The sequence below is a fragment of the Rattus norvegicus genome, chromosome 3 (assembly GCF_036323735.1).
Source record: "Rattus norvegicus strain BN/NHsdMcwi chromosome 3, GRCr8, whole genome shotgun sequence".
Taxonomy (NCBI): Eukaryota; Metazoa; Chordata; class Mammalia; order Rodentia; family Muridae; genus Rattus; species Rattus norvegicus.
In genome coordinates this window covers 136,629,580-136,648,668 of record NC_086021.1, presented here as the reverse complement: position 1 = coordinate 136,648,668, position 19,089 = coordinate 136,629,580, and the positions used below count along the sequence as shown (strand labels likewise).

At 42.0% G+C, this 19,089-nt stretch overlaps 1 protein-coding gene across 3 annotated transcripts; it reads left to right on the top strand.

The window, feature by feature from the left end:
• Positions 1-1,670: 1,670 nt before the first annotated feature.
• Zc3h8 (zinc finger CCCH type containing 8) lies at positions 1,671-18,671 on the top strand. Of its 3 annotated transcripts, none has more exons than XM_063283754.1 (9): positions 1,671-1,871; positions 4,674-4,767; positions 9,904-10,138; positions 11,881-12,014; positions 13,777-13,899; positions 14,229-14,342; positions 15,147-15,254; positions 16,179-16,220; positions 18,149-18,671. In XM_063283754.1, the coding sequence occupies exons 1-8, from the start codon at positions 1,795-1,797 to the stop codon at positions 16,209-16,211; spliced, it is 918 nt and encodes a 305-aa protein (XP_063139824.1). In that variant the 5' UTR covers positions 1,671-1,794; the 3' UTR covers positions 16,212-16,220; positions 18,149-18,671. The 3 variants fall into 3 exon arrangements, with proteins under 3 accessions (XP_063139824.1, NP_001012090.1, XP_063139825.1); NM_001012090.1 differs by having other exon boundaries at positions 1,717-1,871; positions 14,229-14,340; positions 15,145-15,254; positions 18,149-18,670; XM_063283755.1 differs by lacking the exon at positions 1,671-1,871 and adding an exon at positions 2,711-2,896.
• Positions 18,672-19,089: the final 418 nt, after the last annotated feature.

The following is a 19,089-nucleotide window of genomic DNA, read 5'->3' as shown; positions in this document are numbered from 1 at the left end:
TCCCCTGAGGACCTCCAACCACCAGGTTCCACCCACAGAACACCTTAACTGCTCTAACAAAGGGACCCAGTGCCCCCCACAACCCCCCTACAGACTAAAATGCCCAAGCTCTGGACTAGAAGTCCCACCACTCTTTACCCTGGTAATCTCCACTCTGGAAGGAAAGCTCTTGCTCCCCCCACCCCCACCCCACTAGAAATTATATAAACCCAGTCTTCTGCTCAGGTCTCTGCTACTTCTCACCCAAGCAGAGGCAGCCCATTTTCCTGGGGTTTTTCTCTCTCAATAAATCTTGTCTAAGGTTTGTTGTGCAGTGTGACGTTATAGTGTTCCTTGGCTCTGGACTGACAGGATATCTTTCCCCCAGAGATGTAACACACTAAGACCAAGGTATTTTGTTTTTAAAATCACATTTATTTTATTTATGGCAAGTATGCGGTAGTCAGATGACAATTCTTTGAGAGTTGGTGCTCTCTATCCTGTGGGTTTGAGTGATCACATTCAGGCCATCAGGTAGGCTTGGCAGCGAGCATCTTCACCACCAAGCCATCTCTCCAGCCCAAATTCTAGCCTCCCCCCCCTCTTTTGTCTGAAAAGGTCTGTATGGAATAATTGTATGATCTAGTATTTTCCTCCAAAGAAGGAATAGTATTAGTTTTTACCTCTTAATTTTCTCTCATGTTATTATTCAAGTGCAAAAAAAAAAAAAAAAAAAAAAAGAGACTGTCCATCCATATAACGGGGTGGTGGTGTAGAATTGCCTTCTGGAAGAGGTCTGACCTCAAATAATTTTCTTCATTTGTCTTTGGGGTGAACCATGACTCACATTAGGACACAAACAATCCCTTCAGTTACAGTGGAGTCAGGCTTTCTGTCCTGGCCCAGAACATAGTTTTAAGTTTTTCTTCTGTTTATTTCCATGAAATAATCTCCTGCTTTCCAAACGTCATCTATTTTCCGGTCTTTACAATTCTCCTTAGGACACCTCTGGAAATCATCCTCAAGACTGAGAGCTCACCCCTTTCAAGCCTTCCCAAACAGCTTGTGTCCTATTAGTCTTAATACATAGTCTCAATACATAGCACTTTCTAGTGAAATTGCCTGCTTTAAATATATTTATGTGTTTACTTTTGTAGAGACCATTTTGGTTTGTTTTTGTGCAATTAACTTTGCTTATCTGTCAAAATCTTAAAGGGGATGGAAGAGAAATATGGCTCAAAAGTTAAAAGAAAACTTACAGGTCTTGAGTTCGGTTCCTAACACTCAGATTAGGTGAGTCACCACAATAACTGGTCTTCGCGGGCATATACTCTCTCTCTCTCTCTCTCTCTCTCTCTCTCTCTCTCTCTCTCTCTCTCTCTCTCTCTCTCTCTCTCTCTCTCTCCTCCCTCCTCTCTCTCCCTCTCTCTCTCTCTCTCACACACACACACACACACACACACACACACACACACACACACACACACACACACACACAAAACACAGCTTTAAAAAAAGAATTATTTTTTATTTTTTAAGGGTATTCGATCGCTGCGCAAAGGTACGCAAACCGGCATGGCAAGTACAGAGAGTTGCGCGTGCGCAGCGCAGGCACTGAAAGAGCCCCAGTGAGAACTGAGCACGCGTGGTAGGGCAGGCCAGGTCTTGCGCAGAGTTGCGCCCAAGCAGTTGAAGCGCGTGCGCATACGCGGGGCGGAGCGTGCGGCCCTTGGCTCACTCTAGGTTCCTTAGCCCCGGCTCCGGTGGTTGTTCAGTACCTGCTCGGCGCGGAGAGGGACGGTCCCTGTCTGAGTTATGGATTTTGAAAATCTTTTTTCAAAGCCCCCCAATCCGGCCCTCGGCAAAAAACCGGCCGCCGACCCTGAGGAAAGGTGATCCACACGTCCGGTCCTTTGCAGGGCCACCGCCTGGCCTCCGCCCCCTTGCTCCTAGGACTCCGCGAGCCAAGGCTGGCGCGTGGTCCTAGACCGGAGCGGAGAGGTCGGGAGGGGAAGTGGGGTGGAAGTCGGAGTAGGGACTGCGGGTGAGGGCAGTGGCGGGGCGGCGGGAGGAGGCCCCGGCCTCTGTGAATCTGCCCCCCAGGGGCCGGCTGCTCCCGTTGCACGTGCTTAACGTGTTTGCTGTCACTCACCTCTGAGGCCACTTTGCGGGCACCCCTGGTTCTTGAGAGTTGATAGATAGAGTGCCCTGCCAGTGATCCTGAACCAGAAATCCCAGAATAAAGCAGCAAGCACCATTTCGGCTTAGTATTTCAGTTAAATTGGAAAGGCATGTTGTTATCATGTTTAGTACAGAGTGCAGGATTTCTGTGCAGATACCCATTCACTTTTTAAGTTTTTTGAGTTGATAGTGCCTTCAAATCCCATCTCTCCTAAATCGTTGTCTTGTATGTTCTCTCATCCCTCAGTGGAACACTTGACAAATACTTCACGAAGGGTTTTTTTTTTTTTTTTCCCCACCCTCATTAAGAGATACATTTCCAGTGTTGGGCTGGGCCTGTTAATCTCTGCATTTGAAAGGCTGAGGCAGGCAGATCTCGGGAGTCTGGGACCAGCTTGGTCTACATAGCAAGCTCCAAGCTCAGCCTCAAACACTTCAGTGGGAACTATTACCCTAGCTGGGCTACCATCAAGAGCGTTACTGTGTATTTAGTGTGAAACTTTTAGTCTTCACATCAACCTTAAGAAAGTGATGTTCTCGTTTTACAGATGGGAAAATTGAGGCCTAGTCACCTTTCCAGACTGTGCAGTGAGTGGCAGACCTAGGATTCAGGTGCTCAGGTTACCTCATTACCTATGAATTCATCACCCATCTTCCAAAGCAGAATTACTCATGGAAATTAAGTCGTATTGACACTGTGAAGAAATGGACACTAAGTACTTGCAGATGATAACACGTAAGATCAGCAAGAGAAATGAATTGAAATTTTGAAAACTTGAGTGAGGAGTTAGGAAGTATTGTGGAATAATAAGAATAGTGTTGTAAAGAAGATAGTTAAAGAAAAGTCTTATCTGAAAGGTGGTTTTGATGGTGGGTATCCAGGTAAATCAGTAGAATGGGAAGTTAGCTGGTTGTTCAGGGCAGGGAGGTTAGGATATTGGAATTAGCTGTATACAGATGATATTAGAAGCCAGAAGATTGAAAGGCATCACTGAGAATGAACATATAGAAAAGAGGAAGACGAGGGCTGGCTTTGTTGAGAGCTACAGAGATGAAGAGCCAACCAAGGTGATTAAGAAATAGCAACAGGGCATGGTGGCACACTCTAATCCCAGAACTGGGGTGGCAGAAGCTGGTGGATCTCTGAGTTCAAGGCCAGCCTGGTCTACATTGTGTAAAGACCCTGTCTTTTAAAAAAAAGTATCAGCAACAGGAAAAAAAGAAACAGGAGAGAGTTCAGTGTTGCTGCAGCTGGCTTACTGGCTTCTGGGTAGGCCATGGAATAGGACTGAGGGTCATGGTTCCTAATGGAAGCAGAGGGGACAGTAGAACGACAGCCTGTGGTTTCAGGCACAGTTCTCCTTACGGATACTTTGTATCCTTTCATCTATCCCTTCATTTTGAACTCTGCTATAACAGTGGTTTTCAACCTTCCTAATGCTGGGAACCTTTAATACAGTTCCTCATGTTGTGGTGACCCTCCAATCATAACATTTTTGTTGCTATGTCATGGCTGTAATTTTGCTGCTGTTATGAATTCTAAGGTAAATTTTTTATATGCAACCCCTATGAAAGGGTTGTTCAACCCCTGCTCCCTCCTCCAAAGGTGTAGACCCACAGGTCGAGAGCCAGTGTGCTAGAATATGCTCAGGAATTCCCTCACACAGTATCTACCCACAGTCAACCTCTCATGCCTGAGCTCTTCATCTTCATGTTTGGGTTTGTCTCCTAACCTCTGAAGGCATCCTGCATTGCACCTGGCATACCCTTCTCTTTTACACTCCTCCTCCATATCTTTTCTGTTTAGAAAGCCCCAAATCTAACTTAAGTGTTCCTTATATGTGTACCTGTATTACTTTTCTCCCAAGAAGATAGAGGCTCTCAGAAGGCAGGGAGACAGCTTGTCCTTTCCCTTGTTGTACCTCATGACATGAGGCCACAGCCTGACGTGAATGTTTGGTATGTATTGAGTGACTAGACTGAAGAATGACTGGTGATTTAACGTACAAACTACTTAAGCATTAAGATTTTATAATACAAAGTTTCAGTTTTACAGTATATTCACATACATATCAACATTTTTTTGGTTAACATCATCATCATTGTTATTTTGAGACAGAGTCTCACTGTGTAGCCCTGGCTGGCTTGCTATGTTATACTATGCTATACTGGCCTGGAAGCCACAGAGACCCACTGGCCTCTGCCTCCTGAGTGTTGGGATTACAGGACCGCAGCATGATACCTGGCCTACGTTGCTGTTTTTATTAATGTTGTTATAGAGTATTTAAGAGTAGACTTCAAATTTCAGATTTAAGACAGACCTAAGCAATGAATTTTTTTTCTTTTTTTTTTTTTTTTTCGGAGCTGGGGACCGAACCCAGGGCCTTGTGCTTGCAAGGCAAGCGCTCTATCACTGAGCTAAGTCCCCAGCCCACCCCCCCCCTTTTTTTTAAAGCGATGAATTTTAATGCTGTGCAATAAACCCTTTTGTGTCATTTGCTCATTTGCTGCAGAATTGATGAGACAGATGGTACTGAAGTTGAAGAGGCACAGACAGAGAACGTCAAACGGAAAGTAAAACGGGACTGTGAACCAATTCCCAAGAAGGTAAGACTTGGCTGACGTGTTGATGGCTCTGGGTGGCTGTGCGAGCATGAGGGATCTGGTTGTCTCATCATGTTCAGCATTCAGGGCCCAGTTACTTAGTCAGGGAAACTCAGTCATCTCTCAGTAACTTTCTTGCTTTTCCCTTGAACTCCCCTCACCATCAGATGGAGAATGCCAGGATTGTAACAAGATGGCTTTCCCCTTTCCTGAAAAGGACTATAAACGCTTTTCAGAAAGCTTCTTTCCTGTCAACTTAGATGTAAAATTTATGGTCTGACTGACTAACTCAACCAGCTATAGTATTACTGATTGAAAACCCAGATTACTGTGTTGGGGCTGCTGTACCAGGACACAACATGGCAGTAAGAACAACACAGTTATGTTAGCTTGTAGTTCTTGGGCTGGAATTGAGTCTGAGAGCAAGGTGTTGGTAGGGTTGTTCTTTCTGGGATGTGTGAGGAAAGATCTGTTCCAGACCACGCTGTGACCCTGGGAAACATCATGACCTCATGTGCCGTGGCCTGATTTCCAAATAGGCCATACTCTGAAACACTGAGTATTAAGACATACGCATAAGAACTTAGAGTCAGGGAGAGACTCAAGTTCAGTCCATCACAGAGTCACTATCTGCTCCTCTTTTTAAAATGTTTGGGGGTGGCTGTAAATGTTAACAATTTCATAAGAATATGTTCATGTTGGCAGTAAAGCTAGTTAGGTACAAATTGGCCTTATAGAAAGATCCAGGAGAGATGATACACCTTCATCTCCTGGGGGTGTGAGCTACCACATAATACTGTCTGTACATGTGTAGCTGCCATGGAAAAGGACTGAGGCTCACATGCAGAAACTGCACTTTATTACCCCATAGGGTTAGTCATTCAGGCCTCACTCCTTTATTTCTAGAGTTCATAATCTCTGTACTATCCCCAGCATATTGTATCTTAAAGTTATTTCCAAGAAGGTGATATGGAAAGATGGACACCCAGGTTATCCCCAGACAGAGCTGCTTGAACCAAGGCTCTTTGGTCACTAATACAAATATATGTAGGGTTAGGACTAACTTAGGACACTCAGGTAAGCACTTCAGGGCAAGATAAAGTATTGTTGTCTCCTTCCTCTGTTAGCCCCTGACATGAGCAGTTCTAATTCATATACTGATCGTTTCCTGTTGACAGTCTTGCTGCTTATGTGGTCATCCCTAAGGATACAGTTTACAGTTCTTATCTCTACTGTGTGCTCCTTCATCACTGTTGCAGCGCCAGTAGTCATCATTTGAACACAGGACATCCTACTGTGGGTAGGCTCTGGACTTGCTTTCATTAGCAGTACATGCACTCTGCATCACCTGGAGAGAAGCTGCTGGATCCTCACATGAGCAGTGTTGCCCTTGTGTCAGGAAGGCGTCGTACCAATTTTCATTCACGCCATGGATGACAGAGGCACTTTGCTCTGCCTGAGGAGGATGTGCGACATCCTGGTGGTGTCCCGTTTGCAGCTGTGTTTTCAGAATCTTGCTGACTGTTACTTAACCTGTTCACATCTTTCCATCTGCCTTACCTTCGTTGAGGCTATCTATGGGGTTTTTGTTGTGGGTGGTGGTTTGTTTGTTTGTTTGTTACTTTATAGTTCTTTAGGAGTAGATTTTGGTCATCATTCTTGTATATTATGTGTTGCAGACACTTGCTTTCTTGAGCTTTCATTCCATCTGGGATATTTTTTATAAATGTCATGATTTTAAAGTAGTTGGTTTTGAGAATATGTTCTCAGCTATTTCATCCCTTGTGTATTGATGAACCTATTCTCTTACATTACCTTCTAAAGCTTTATTTTACCTAACCACATTGGAATTTATAATCTCCATGGTGTGTAGGCAACCCATCTCTCCATTTATTTTGTTATTATCATGCCTAATTGTTCCAGGACCATTAATTTATCAGTAAGGGGCTGTCTTATGTCTTGTCCCTGTGGTGTTACATTGTCGTTCTTGTTAATATCAAGTGTTTATGTTCAGTCTTCTCAACTTTCTGTCTTGTCCTTGGAATTATCTTATCTTTCACCAGCACTTACAGAGTTAATTACTACAGTTTTATATTGATTTGTTATTATATAAGAAAGTCCTGGCATCTTCGTTTATTTCTTCTTTAAGTATCTTGGTTATCTATCAACCAATCTTCCTTCCTTCCTTCCTTCCTTCCTTCCTTCCTTCTTTCCTTCCTTTCTTTCTGGTTTTTAAAGACAGGTTTCTCTGTGTAGCCCTGAATATTCTGGAACTCCCTCTGTAGACCAGACTGGCCTCAAATTCAGGAACCTACTTGTCTCTGCCATGCGCGCGCACAGACACACACCACCACCACCACCACCCCACCCCACCCACACATAAAATAAGGTGAATAATGCCTGAAGAACAACACCAAACTTGTCCTCTGGGGCTTTCATGAATACACAGATACACAGACACATACTTCCACATACATGAGCTCCTGCCAACAAACATACATAAAATGCTTAGAAAGATTGAAGACAAAGACTATATAATATTCTAAAGATTCTAATTCCTCTCTAAATAATCTATAAATTTATATATTCGCAATGAAAAGCCTTCCAGAACTTTATGTGGTACCTGATAAATTAATTTTAAATTATATAGATGGGCCTATATATAAGAATAGCCAAGACAAAGCTTAAGTCCAAGTGGATAAAGGACCTCCACATCAAACCACATACACTCAAACTAATAGAAGAAAAACTAGGGAAGCATCTGGAACACATGGGCACTGGAAAAAGTTTCCTGAACAAAACACCAATGGCTTATGCTCTAAGATCAAGAATTGACAAATGGGATCTCATAAAACTGCAAAGCTTCTGTAAGGCAAAGGACACTGTGGTTAGGACAAAACGGCAACCAACAGATTGGGAAAAGATCTTTACCAATCCTACAAGAAATAGAGGCCTTATATCCAAAATATACAAAGAACTCAAGAAGTTAGACCGCAGGGAGACAAATAACCCTATTAAAAAATGGGGTTCAGAGCTAAACAAAGAATTCACAGCTGAGGAATGCCGAATGGCTGAGAAACACCTAAAGAAATGTTCAACATCTTTAGTCATAAGGGAAATGCAAATCAAAACAACCCTGAGATTTCACCTAACACCAGTGAGAATGGCTAAGATCAAAAACTCAGATGACAGCAAATGCTGTCGAGGATGTGGAGAAAGAGGAACACTCCTCCATTGTTGGTGGGATTGCAGACTGGTACAACCATTCTGGAGGTTCCTCAGAAAATTGGACATTGAACTGCCTGAGGATCCAGCTATACCTCTCTTGGGCATATACCCAAAAGATGCCCCAACATATAAAAAAGACACGTGCTCCACTATGTTCATAGCAGCATTATTTATAATAGCCAGAAGCTGGAAAGAACCCAGATGCCCTTCAACAGAGGAATGGATACAGAAAATGTGGTACATCTACACAATGGAATATTACTCAGCTATCAAAAACAATGACTATATGAAATTCGTAGGCAAATGGTTGGAACTGGAAAATATCATCCTGAGTGAGGTAACCCAATCACAGAAAAACACACATGGTATGCACTCATTGATAAGTGGCTATTAGCCCAAATGCTTGAATTACCCTAGATGCCTAGAACAAATGAAACTCAAGACGGATGATCAAAATGTGAATGCTTCACTCCTTCTTTAAAAGGGGAACAAGAATACCCTTGGCAGGGAATAGAGAGGCAAAGATTAAAACAGACACAGAAGGAACACCCATTCAGAGCCTGCCCCACATGTGGCCCATACATATACAGCCATCCAATTAGACAAGATGGATGAAGCAAAGAAGTGCAGGCCGACAGGAGCCGGATGTAGATCTCTCCTGAGAGACACAGCCAGAATACAGCAAATACAGAGGCGAATGCCAGCAGCAAACCACTGAACTGAGAATGGGACCCCCATTGAAGGAATCAGAGAAAGAACTCGAAGAGCTTGAAGGAGCTCGAGACCACATATGAACAACAATGCCAAGCAACCAGAGCTTCCAGGGACTAAGCCACTACCTAAAGACTATACATGGACTGACCCTGGACTCTGACCTCATAGGTAGCAATGAATATCCTAGTAAGATCACCAGTCGAAGGGGAAGCCCTGGGTCCTTCTAAGACTGAACCCCCAGTGAACTAGATTGTTGGGGGGAGGGCGACAATGGGGGGAGGATGGGGAGGGGAACACGCATAAAGAAGGGGAGGGGGAGGGATTAGGGGGATGTTTGCCCGGAAACCGGGAAAGGGAATAACACTCGAAATGTAAATAAGAAACACTCAAGTTAATTAAAAAAAAAAAGAATAGCCAAGACAAGTTGGGTGGTGTGGTGCTACACATCTTCAACACAGCACTTGAGACACATGTAGAGGCCAGAGGTTGATGCTGGTTGTCTTCCTTGATTGTTCTCTACTTCAAAACAGGTCTGTCTCTCTCTCTCTCTCTCTCTCTCTCTCTCTCTCTCTCTCTCTCTCTCTCTCTCTCTCTCTCTCTGAACCTCCAGTTCACTGATGCATTTGATGCACTGTCCAGTGAACTCCAAGGATCTGTCTGTCTCTATTCATGTAGTTCTGTCTCCTAGGGACAGCTATGAGGCTACCAGACACAGTTTTTACGTGGGTGCTAGGGGTCTGAACTTGTGTTCTCAAGCCTGCACAGGAGACACTTGACTGACCGAGCCATCTTCCTTGACTTCCTTGTGGTTGGTTGGTTTGTTTTTGTGTATGTGTTTTAAATTTTATACTATTTTTTTAGTTGTATGCATGTGTGTGTGCACTTGAGTGCTGTTGCCTTTCAAGGCTAGAAGCATCAGATTCTTCTGGAGCTGGACTTACAGGTGTGAGCTGTTGGACGTGGTAGTGGGAACCAAACTTGAGTCCTCTGGAAGAGTAGTACTATGTACTCCTAACCACTAAGTCATTTCTCCAGCCCATTTAAATTTTGCAAAAACTTAAGGCATTTAAAAAGGAGTGTAGAGAATGTTTTATGAAACCCACGTATCCATCATACAAATGCAATAATGGACAATTTAATGACCATTATTTCTTATGTATCTTAAGTTTTGAAATTTCAATTTTCATCCTTACTTAGTTTAAGCACCTTGGGCACGCTGGAACACCACCAAAGAGTTTGCCACGTAAAAAATCAAGAAGTAAGGACTACGACCCCTACAGTGATGGAGAGACATGCAGTCAGGAATCAGAAGATAATTTTGACAAAGAGCTTCAGCAGTACATACAAGCCAAAGAAATGGCCAGCGTGGCTCCACCCTCGCTGCTTCCTGAGGAGTCTGTGAAGAAAGCAGGGACAGGAGATACCCAGCAGAGTAAGCTAAACTGTCTGTCACTCAGTGCTCAGCTGCAGGTGTCATGATTGTCTGGATTTGGACAAGCGTTCATCACCTGCTCTTCATCTTATGACGAGAAGGTGACTTTCGTTGTCAGATACGAGCTTGCTTGATGTGAGACGTAACCCAACACTTGGTTGCTTGATATAAATGCTTGTTTTGTAGAAGACACTAGGCAGCTGCTAGTGAGTTATCAAAGCTGCATCTCTGTCAGAAGCCTGAATCCCCAGCTTTTGCATGTATGAAAGACAGGCTGTGCTGTTTGTTTGACTCTTATTTAAAGAACCGACTGACTGGATGATTGTGAATGTCTGGGTTCATATATTTTTAAGTGCTAGGGATTGATCACCCAGGCCTCATTTTTATTAAGGAAATTTGCTACCACAGAACCATATTCCTAGCATACAAATATATTTTTAATTTTTTTTTAATTTTTATTTTTTTAAATTGAAATGTATTATTTTAAATTGCTAAAATGGGATTTGGCCATAGATATGAAAGGACATTCGTTTCTTTTCTCTTTCTTTCTATATGAAGGCATATGACATTCATTTCTCTTGAAATTGGGTTTTTCTGTGTAGCCCTGCCTGCCCTGGAGCTTGCTTTGTAGACTAGGTTGACCTTGAACTCGAGATCCTCTGCCTGCCTAGTTCTGGGTGCTACATGCACCCAGTGTAAATGAAATTCTTAATGCTTTTCATTTACTGTGTTTTCCTCCAAGAGTTTCTTCTATTCAAAGCACATCTATAGGTAAATTAGTGTATATGGAATGGGATGGTTTTTTTTCTTTCTTTTGACAGAGGTTATGATATGTTGAGATGGGATCTCACCTAGCCCAGGTAGTCTAAATCTTGCTGTTTACCTCCTCACCCTCCAACCTCAGAGTCCTCAGTGCTGGGCTTACTGTTGTCCTAGTTTGCTGTGCATTGCTATGATAAACACCATGACAGCAACTTGAGGAGGAAAGAGATGGTATCCTGTTATATACTTCTGAGTAATAAACAGCCCATCACTGAAAGAAGCCACGGCAAGAAGTGAAACAGAGACCGTGGAGGAATCTGCTGACTGGCTCAATCCCCATGGCTTTCTCAGCCTGTTTTCTTAAACCATCCAGTCCAGGGTGGCATCACCCATAGTGAGTGGGGCCTCCATATCAGTCGTTAACTGAGACATGCCCTATAAACTTGTCTGCAGGCCGTCTGATGGAGTTATCTTACCACCTGAGGTGCCTCTTTCCATATCATTATGGTTTTGTCAAGTTGACAAAATCTAGCCAGCACCCAAGTATACACCACCATCCTCAGCCTTCTGACATATTTTCAAGGAAAAAAAAAACCCTATAATATATGAGGTCCTAAATCTCTGTAGTTTTTTTTTTCTCTCTTGTAAAACTGTGGTGATTCTAATTACATCAGTCAGTTACTGATATCTTCAAAATATTCTGGCCTGTGGCTTGCAAGATTGATTTAATTAGTTATTTTGCTTTTGTCTCTCATCCAACACTTCTTTTCAAAAACAATGTATTTGAAATTGGGATGTTAGAATTCTCTTTTTTTCCCCCATAATGGCAAAGCTCCTCGAAAGTCAGGGCACTGTTGTTACACCAGTTTTCCTTCTCTGAGCTTCAGAGTGTCCCTGAATTATTATAAGGCATGTTTCTGAAGGTTAAACTGATACCATACCTTTATGCTATTTTTAAAAATGAACTTGCTTGTTTTTAGCTGCCAAACAAAAAAATAAAAAATCTAAAGCTGGTCTCAAGAAAGTTAAACAGAAGAAAATGAAGCGAAAGTGGCTTGGCACTGGAAACAAAGGGTCAAATGCCTTGCTGAAGATTGGTGGCTCCCAAGGAAAGGTACAAGAATTGTCTTGTAGGAGGATGCCTTCAGGGTGTTTATCTTTCACTTCAGCTTCAGGAAGTGCTCATTGATGTGGGGAGGCAGGAACATGCCACATAGCAGGGTTCTGTGGGGATCTCTGGTCTTCCTTCCACCACTGCTTCCTTCCCTCTTAGCACTGGCTGCCGGCACCCATTTCAGCCTCTGTTATTTCCCTGTTGGCCCAAAATACTAGTGCACCAGCCCTTTGGTGTCTGAGTGTTAGGCCATCACTATCTATAGAAAACTGGGAGGCAGAGGGAAACCCCCTTGGAGACGTTGAAGGGCCACACAGTCCTGCAGTTTATATACTGCAGTCCTTTGGGTTGCATTCCTTCTGGAAACTAGAACAGCTGCTTCTGCACTTTGGCCTTACCAGGTCCCACAGTCCTGCTCCTGTACTTTGATTTTGCTTTGTATCTGTCCTTCCTTAATATGCATCTGTACTTCAGCATAGGACGGAAAGTGACTAGTTCTCTAGACTGATTTCCTGAAGGCTGTTAAACTGAATGGCAAGCTTTTTCTTCAGCGTAGACACGGGGTCAATAGTTTGGGGAGGTTAAAATATCAGACATACCAAGCGTTAGCTGAGCATGGTTGTGAGGGCCTGGTAGTCCCAACTGCTTAGGAATGGAGGTAGGAGTTCAAGACTGTCCTGGGTAACAGTGAGAGCCCATATCAAAAGGGGCGGGAAGGGGCTGGGGATTTAGCTCAGTGGTAGAGCGCTTACCTAGGAAGCGCAAGGCCCTGGGTTCGGTCCCCAGCTCCGAAAAAAAGAACCAAAAAAAAAAAAAAAAAGGGGGGGGGGAATACCAAATGCTAAAGATTGGAATAGACTTATCCAAAAGTAGTCCCTTTCCCCATATCTTACACACAGGGAACCTGAACGTAGAGATCAGATGGCTGGCTGGCCCACACCAGCCATCAAGTTCTAACCCTGTCGTAGAGTCTCATGGCAGAATCATTTAAAACCAAAGCTTTAAACTGAGATACGTATGTGATTTTTATGGTCTTAATAAATTAATAATGATATTCTTGCAAAGCAGGTGACTAGGGGCACACTAGCTCCTTAATTGCACATACCATGTTGTTAAAACCATATTTACTACTTACGCTTGCAGAAGTTCTAAGCTCTGTCACAAGTTAACACATTATAAATAGTTTTTATTTCTAAAGTACTAAAATAGATTTTAAGATGCTTCTTTTTTTAAATATTAAACTGTAAAAATGTATCATTGCAGTAGAGATGCTCCACTGCTTCTTGTGAAATTTGATTCCCAGCTTTGTTTCCATAAATATGAAGCTCTTTCTATTTTAGATTTTTTTATCACAAGTAATATATTTTCATTTTATATATATATATATATATATTAGTTTTCTTGTATTCATTTTTACAAAATGAGGGCAAAGTACACTCAGGTACTCAAGTTTTACCAGTGCTAGTATCCAGTGGTTGAATGCTGTTGAAACTGATGAGCGCTCATTTTATAAACCCACATACCAAAGGTCAACTCTCCAGGGCCCTCTTAGAAGAGACACTTTTTTGAGCCAGGGTCTTGCTGTATAGCCCAGGCTAGCCTTGAACTTGAACTGCCCTTCAGCCTTGGAATGCTGGGACGATGCATTGGTCACCAAGCACAGCTGTCAGAGAGATATTTTAATGTAGTAAAAGTGGTTTAAAACAGTTTTATCAAACAAATATTTCATTTTCTTTTTCTCTCTTTTTTTTTTTTATTATAGGCTGATGGCCCTGAAGAGAAGCAGCCACGTGTGAGGATGAGTCAAGGCTTTATCAACCAGCACACGGTGGAACGCAAAGGCAAGCAAGTCTGCAAATACTTCCTAGAAAGGAAGTGTATTAAGGTATGAGAGTGTGCTTGTAAGCACAACTACACCACAGTGTGCTCGCGGCAGGACTGTTCTAGAGCTGCTGTCTCCGTGTGATAGTCTTAAAGCATACCTGAAGGTTTAAAATCTCTTTACTCTTGGAAAAGGGTTAGTTGAAAAGTAGTGAAGTGCTTTATGTTTTTATAGGTAATTTATTAAAGATGCTTTACATTAAAAATGTCTTAAGAGTTTTTAGAAGTTCAGCAGACTAAATCACGTGCTTACTTGCTCATTTGAAGTTTAGTAAGAGTTGAGCTGCAAAGGTCTAATTGTGAGACATAACTTGTGCTTACTCTTTGACCCAGGGAGACCAGTGTAAGTTTGACCATGATGCAGAGATAGAGAAGAAAAAGGAGATGTGTAAGTATTATGTTCAAGGATATTGTACCAAAGGTGAAAACTGCCTGTATTTACATAATATCCTTTATCACAAGGTTCTCTGCCCTCTTCATATAACACGGAGGATGCAGACTTCTCAATAAGCTACACTTGCTGCTGTGACAAAGGTGTCTGCTTAAGCCCAGCTTGGTATCAGAGTGATTATATTGTGTACGCTTTTGAATGGACCTTTCAGAAAAATCTCTTAAAGTGTAGGTCTGTTCTGCTCTTGATGTGGAGGGTTTAAGAGACCTAGTCAGACCAGAAGAATGTAATTTCTGCTGTAATAGTGTCTAATTGAGTCTGTATTCATATAGAAAAGTAGAGATGTTTTAGGTTTCCATAACCTGAAGGTAGCCTTAGTTCTAATGGCCAAACTTGTTATGAAATCATGAAATATAAGCATTTATAGTACTAACACCATCTTTACACAGAGGTTGTCTCTCTTTAGTCATATACCCTAGGAGTCTCAGCTTTAACTTGGCATTTCCTAGATAACGATGTGTGAACTGGTTCAACTTTAACAAACCATACACAAAGACCCAGACTTGTAATGCCTGTGCCTGCAGCTGTTGTTGACTTTACCTCACCCCTTCTCAAGGAACATTCTACAATAACCACATCTCTTTCATCTGTGAAGGAAACTTACCTGGGGCCCATCATGAGACTATATGTGACAGAGACAAGATTGTCTTTCTGAAATGAGACCTTTTATTGTCTCATATTTTAAATAGAAAATTCATTGATTCTACTGGTAGGAAAGATTTAGAGGAAATAGTTATTAAATTAATAATGAATCATTCCAATTGGATAAAATTATTATTTTCCTTAACACTGTGCTACATGAATACCCTTGCAAGTTTTATCACACAGGAACAAAATGTTATCAGGGCGATCACTGTAATTTTTCTCATGCCCCGCTGACTGCTGAAACACAAGAACTATTGGCTAAAGTAAGTACGGTGGTGATCTTGTTTTTCTTTTTAAAAAGAGTATATTTGGATGGAGGGTGGCATTTTTTCTTTAAGAAGAGAGCCTTGTAGGCTAGAGTATGATAATTTAAGTTTACTTAGCTTTGGAAGTTACTTTAGTCTTCTATTGTTACTGAAAGATTAACATTCACTGACAGTGTGAACTAGAATGGTCTTAAACATCTCAATATAATCAGCAAGTAAAATTTTATTTACTTACTATGTGTGTGTATGCAGGCTGTGTCAGTCAGAAGAGATGTGGGGAGTTGCTTTTCTCCTCATGTGGGTCCCTACGATCAAACTCAAGATTGCTGGGCCCGGTAGCAACTGCTTTTACTCACTGGGCCATCTCTTCACTCTAGCTAGCAACTTTAATACCTTTTTAAATCAAGATAGAGAAAATAGGGACTACACGAGAACAGAAGGGAAGTCAAGGGTCGTGACGGGCAGACATTTTGGTTATGTGGAAGGCTAGTTAGATATCCTGTCTTAAGAACTTCTTAGTCTATGAGAAAGGTCATTGTGAAGGTACAGTTGTTGACATTCTGTTTCCGTAAATTAGTTGAGAGGTGTCTCTCCAAAATTAGATTTAAGTAAATGTGAAAATTAAAAAATCCTGCTAAAGCCACCCGTGGCCAAAGCTCCTTGAGCATAGACAAATAGAAAGTCAGAGGTGCGTCTGGCATGGGCTTCGTCTCTCCAGAGGGAAGGTCCATGGAACCACAAGTCACAGCAAATACTTATGCATGAGAAATCTGGTTCTTATATCTTTTTATAATACCAAATACTGTTAGGTTGGCTGTTATTAGAGTCATTTGAGAAGTATAAGATAGGACAGTGTACCCAGAGGTGTTAGTGAATAAAAACTCACACAGGTTTTATACTGTTTGTTTTTTTCTGTATTAGGTTTTGGATACTGACAAGAAGTCCTGTAAATAGACTAAAAAGGTAAAAGTGATGCTACTAATTTTCTTTATTCTTTGAATCATCTCTTGAAATTGGGATAAAAGCCTTAATAGAGGTTTTTCTGTCTTCAAATTGAAGTAATTTTTCCCTTCTTTCCTCAATAAAAATATGTGCATGCGGGTTAGAGATTTAGCTCAGTGGTAGAGCGCTTGCCTAGCAAGCACAAGGCCCGGGGTTCAGTCCCCAGCTCCGAAAAAAAGAAAAAGAAAAAAAAAATATGTGCATGCGTTGCTTCTCTGTCTGGGTTTGCCTGCCATGTGATTTCTGTTTTGTTTTGATTTTGGTTTGTTTTTTATGGGGGAGGGGTGCCTGCCTTGTGTGTCCATGTGATTTCTGTTTTGTTTTGATTTTGGTTTGTTTTTTATGGGGGAGGGGTGCCTGCCTTGTGTGTGTGTGTGTGTGTGTGTGTGTGTGTGTGTGTGTGTGTGTGTGTGTGTGTGAATTCTCTTTCTGTTGTTCTGTCTGTTGGTCTGTTTGATTTTTGAGATAGGATCTCTCTTTGTAGTGTTGGCTACATGGAACTCGCTGGTGTTGAACTCAGAGATTCGCCTGTTTCTGCCTCCTGAGTGCTAGGATTAAAGATATGCAGTATGGCATCTGCCCTTATGTAACACTTTCTTCTATGACTGTGTCATAATTAGGTGTCAGCAATGGAGATTTAGATTAGTTTCACTTTTTCGAATGTACATTGTTACTGTAATTCGTTATAAATGTTACTTGGTATAAGTTGGCAGCAGTTACTCAGGGTCTGAACCAAGGAGTAGAAGTGCTTTGTAACACTTTACATTCCTGTAAGCTATAGAATTTCTGTTTCAACCTCGTTAACACTTTGTACTTGATTTTTCTCCTCACATAGTAGATGTAAAAATGGCTTATTTGAAGGAAATACAGCATCTTCAGCCTGTAGGCCCTCCAGTTTCCTTGTTAGTGTAATACCGTGTGCTGTCTCCTGCCAAGGTTTTACTCTCCTGCTTGCCCTGTTGCATTGCTTGCATATCCCTCATTCTCCTTTGTGAGGAATGGGACGACTGTCAGGTCTTTCCTATCTTATAGGCTATCTTTCTTTTGAGGCAGGGTCTCACTGTGCATTGTTCTTTTCCAGTGTTGGTTTGAGTACTCAGGATCTCTTAGATTCTATGTATGAGGTTTTAGGACCCCGCCCCCTCCAGAGTAATGTCATAGTGATTTCATTGCACATGTGGGTTACTTTGGGTAGTAGTGACAGCTTAACAATGTTGTCTTCACATCTGTGAGCTTTGTGTCTATAATGAAGTATGTCTATACCACAGTCAGGCTGATGCCCACAGAGGGCAGAGGAGGATGTTGGATTCTCTGGAACTGGAGCTACGTGGGGTTGTGAGCTGTGGTGTTGGTGGTAGGAAAGCAAGCCTGGGTCCTCAGTCAAGAACAAGGATTGTTCATCGATGAGCCAACTCACCAGCCTCCATATCTGTGAACTTTTCGATGTAATCATAAAGGAGTTGTTATCGTTCCAGTCAACTCTACTGTTGTTAATATAGTCTTTTTATTTTATTTTAATTTTTTTTTACTTTTTTTTGGTTGGGACAGGGACTTCCTATGTAGTCCTAGCTATTCTGGCACTTGCTGTGTAGACTAGACTGGCCTAGAACTCACATAGATCCCCCTGCTTTTGTTCCCAAGTGCTGGATTAAAGGCTTACTATAGTTTTGGGTTTGTTTGTTCTTTATGCCATTATCTTTTCTGTGTTTTCTGGATTTGTATTTAGTTCTAGCTTTGGATTTTTGAATTTCAATTCAAGGTGTTTTCCCCAAGAAGAATATTTAACTCATTTTGGATTTTATTTTCTTCTGCTGCATGGATGTTTCTGAGAGGTGGAGTTAATTAAGTTGGTAATTTTCATAAGCTGATGTGTTTATTTTCTTCTGCAGCATGTAAAGGACGAATCTATTCCTGTTCAGGACTTTTGAAGCCTGGTGATTTGGAATAGTTCCTAAGGTTCCTCGGCTAATGCGCCTTCCTGTGTCGTGGTGATGGTGTGCAGCTCCCGTTCGACACGTACAGTGGTGGATCTAGTGCTCACAGAAGGATGGTTCTGCACTGGACAGGAGGGACGCATGTGCATGCTGGCTGGAGATGGATACTGCGGTGCCCTAGGCTGCAGAAGTCTCCTCAGTTGAGAGTTACGATTGAGCAAGCACAAAATAGGCAAAGGGAGGTTAAGTGAGGATGGGAGAAATAATGGGAAGGATGATGACAGGACTGCTAGGGGACGACATAGGGGTCATAAATAAGCCACACCTCTACATGTCATTAAATACTTTGCACAATGTTTTTAACAATAATTCAGAGTTCCACTATATGGTTTAGCATAGAATGTGGTTCTGTGATCTTTTTAAAAAACAATTTCCTGTTGGATATTTGTTTCTAATTAAAGTGGGATAATATCTCTTGCTTTGGTGTTTTCATACTTGATGCTCTTAATCTTTGTGTTCCTAAAATATAAGCGCATTTACCCTGGGCTGGTGAGAGAGGTGTTCGGTGGGTAAAAGTGGGTGCTGTGCAAGTTTGACAACAGTTTGATCACCGGAGCCATGGTAGAAAGAGGGAACTGGCTTCAAAAAGCTGTCCTCTCACCTCCACATGTATATCATTGCACATGTGTACCTGCACTCACATGTATCGTGTGTCTGTGTGTGCACAACACATACACAAGTCATATTTTTTTTAAAGAATGTCTTCCTCATTGGCTCATAAACAGTGATCAAAAGCTGGAGAGGTGGCTCAGTGGTTAAGAGCACTCTCTGTTCTTCCAGAGGTCCTGAGTTCAATTCCCAGCAACTACATGGTGGCTCACAACCATCTGTAATGA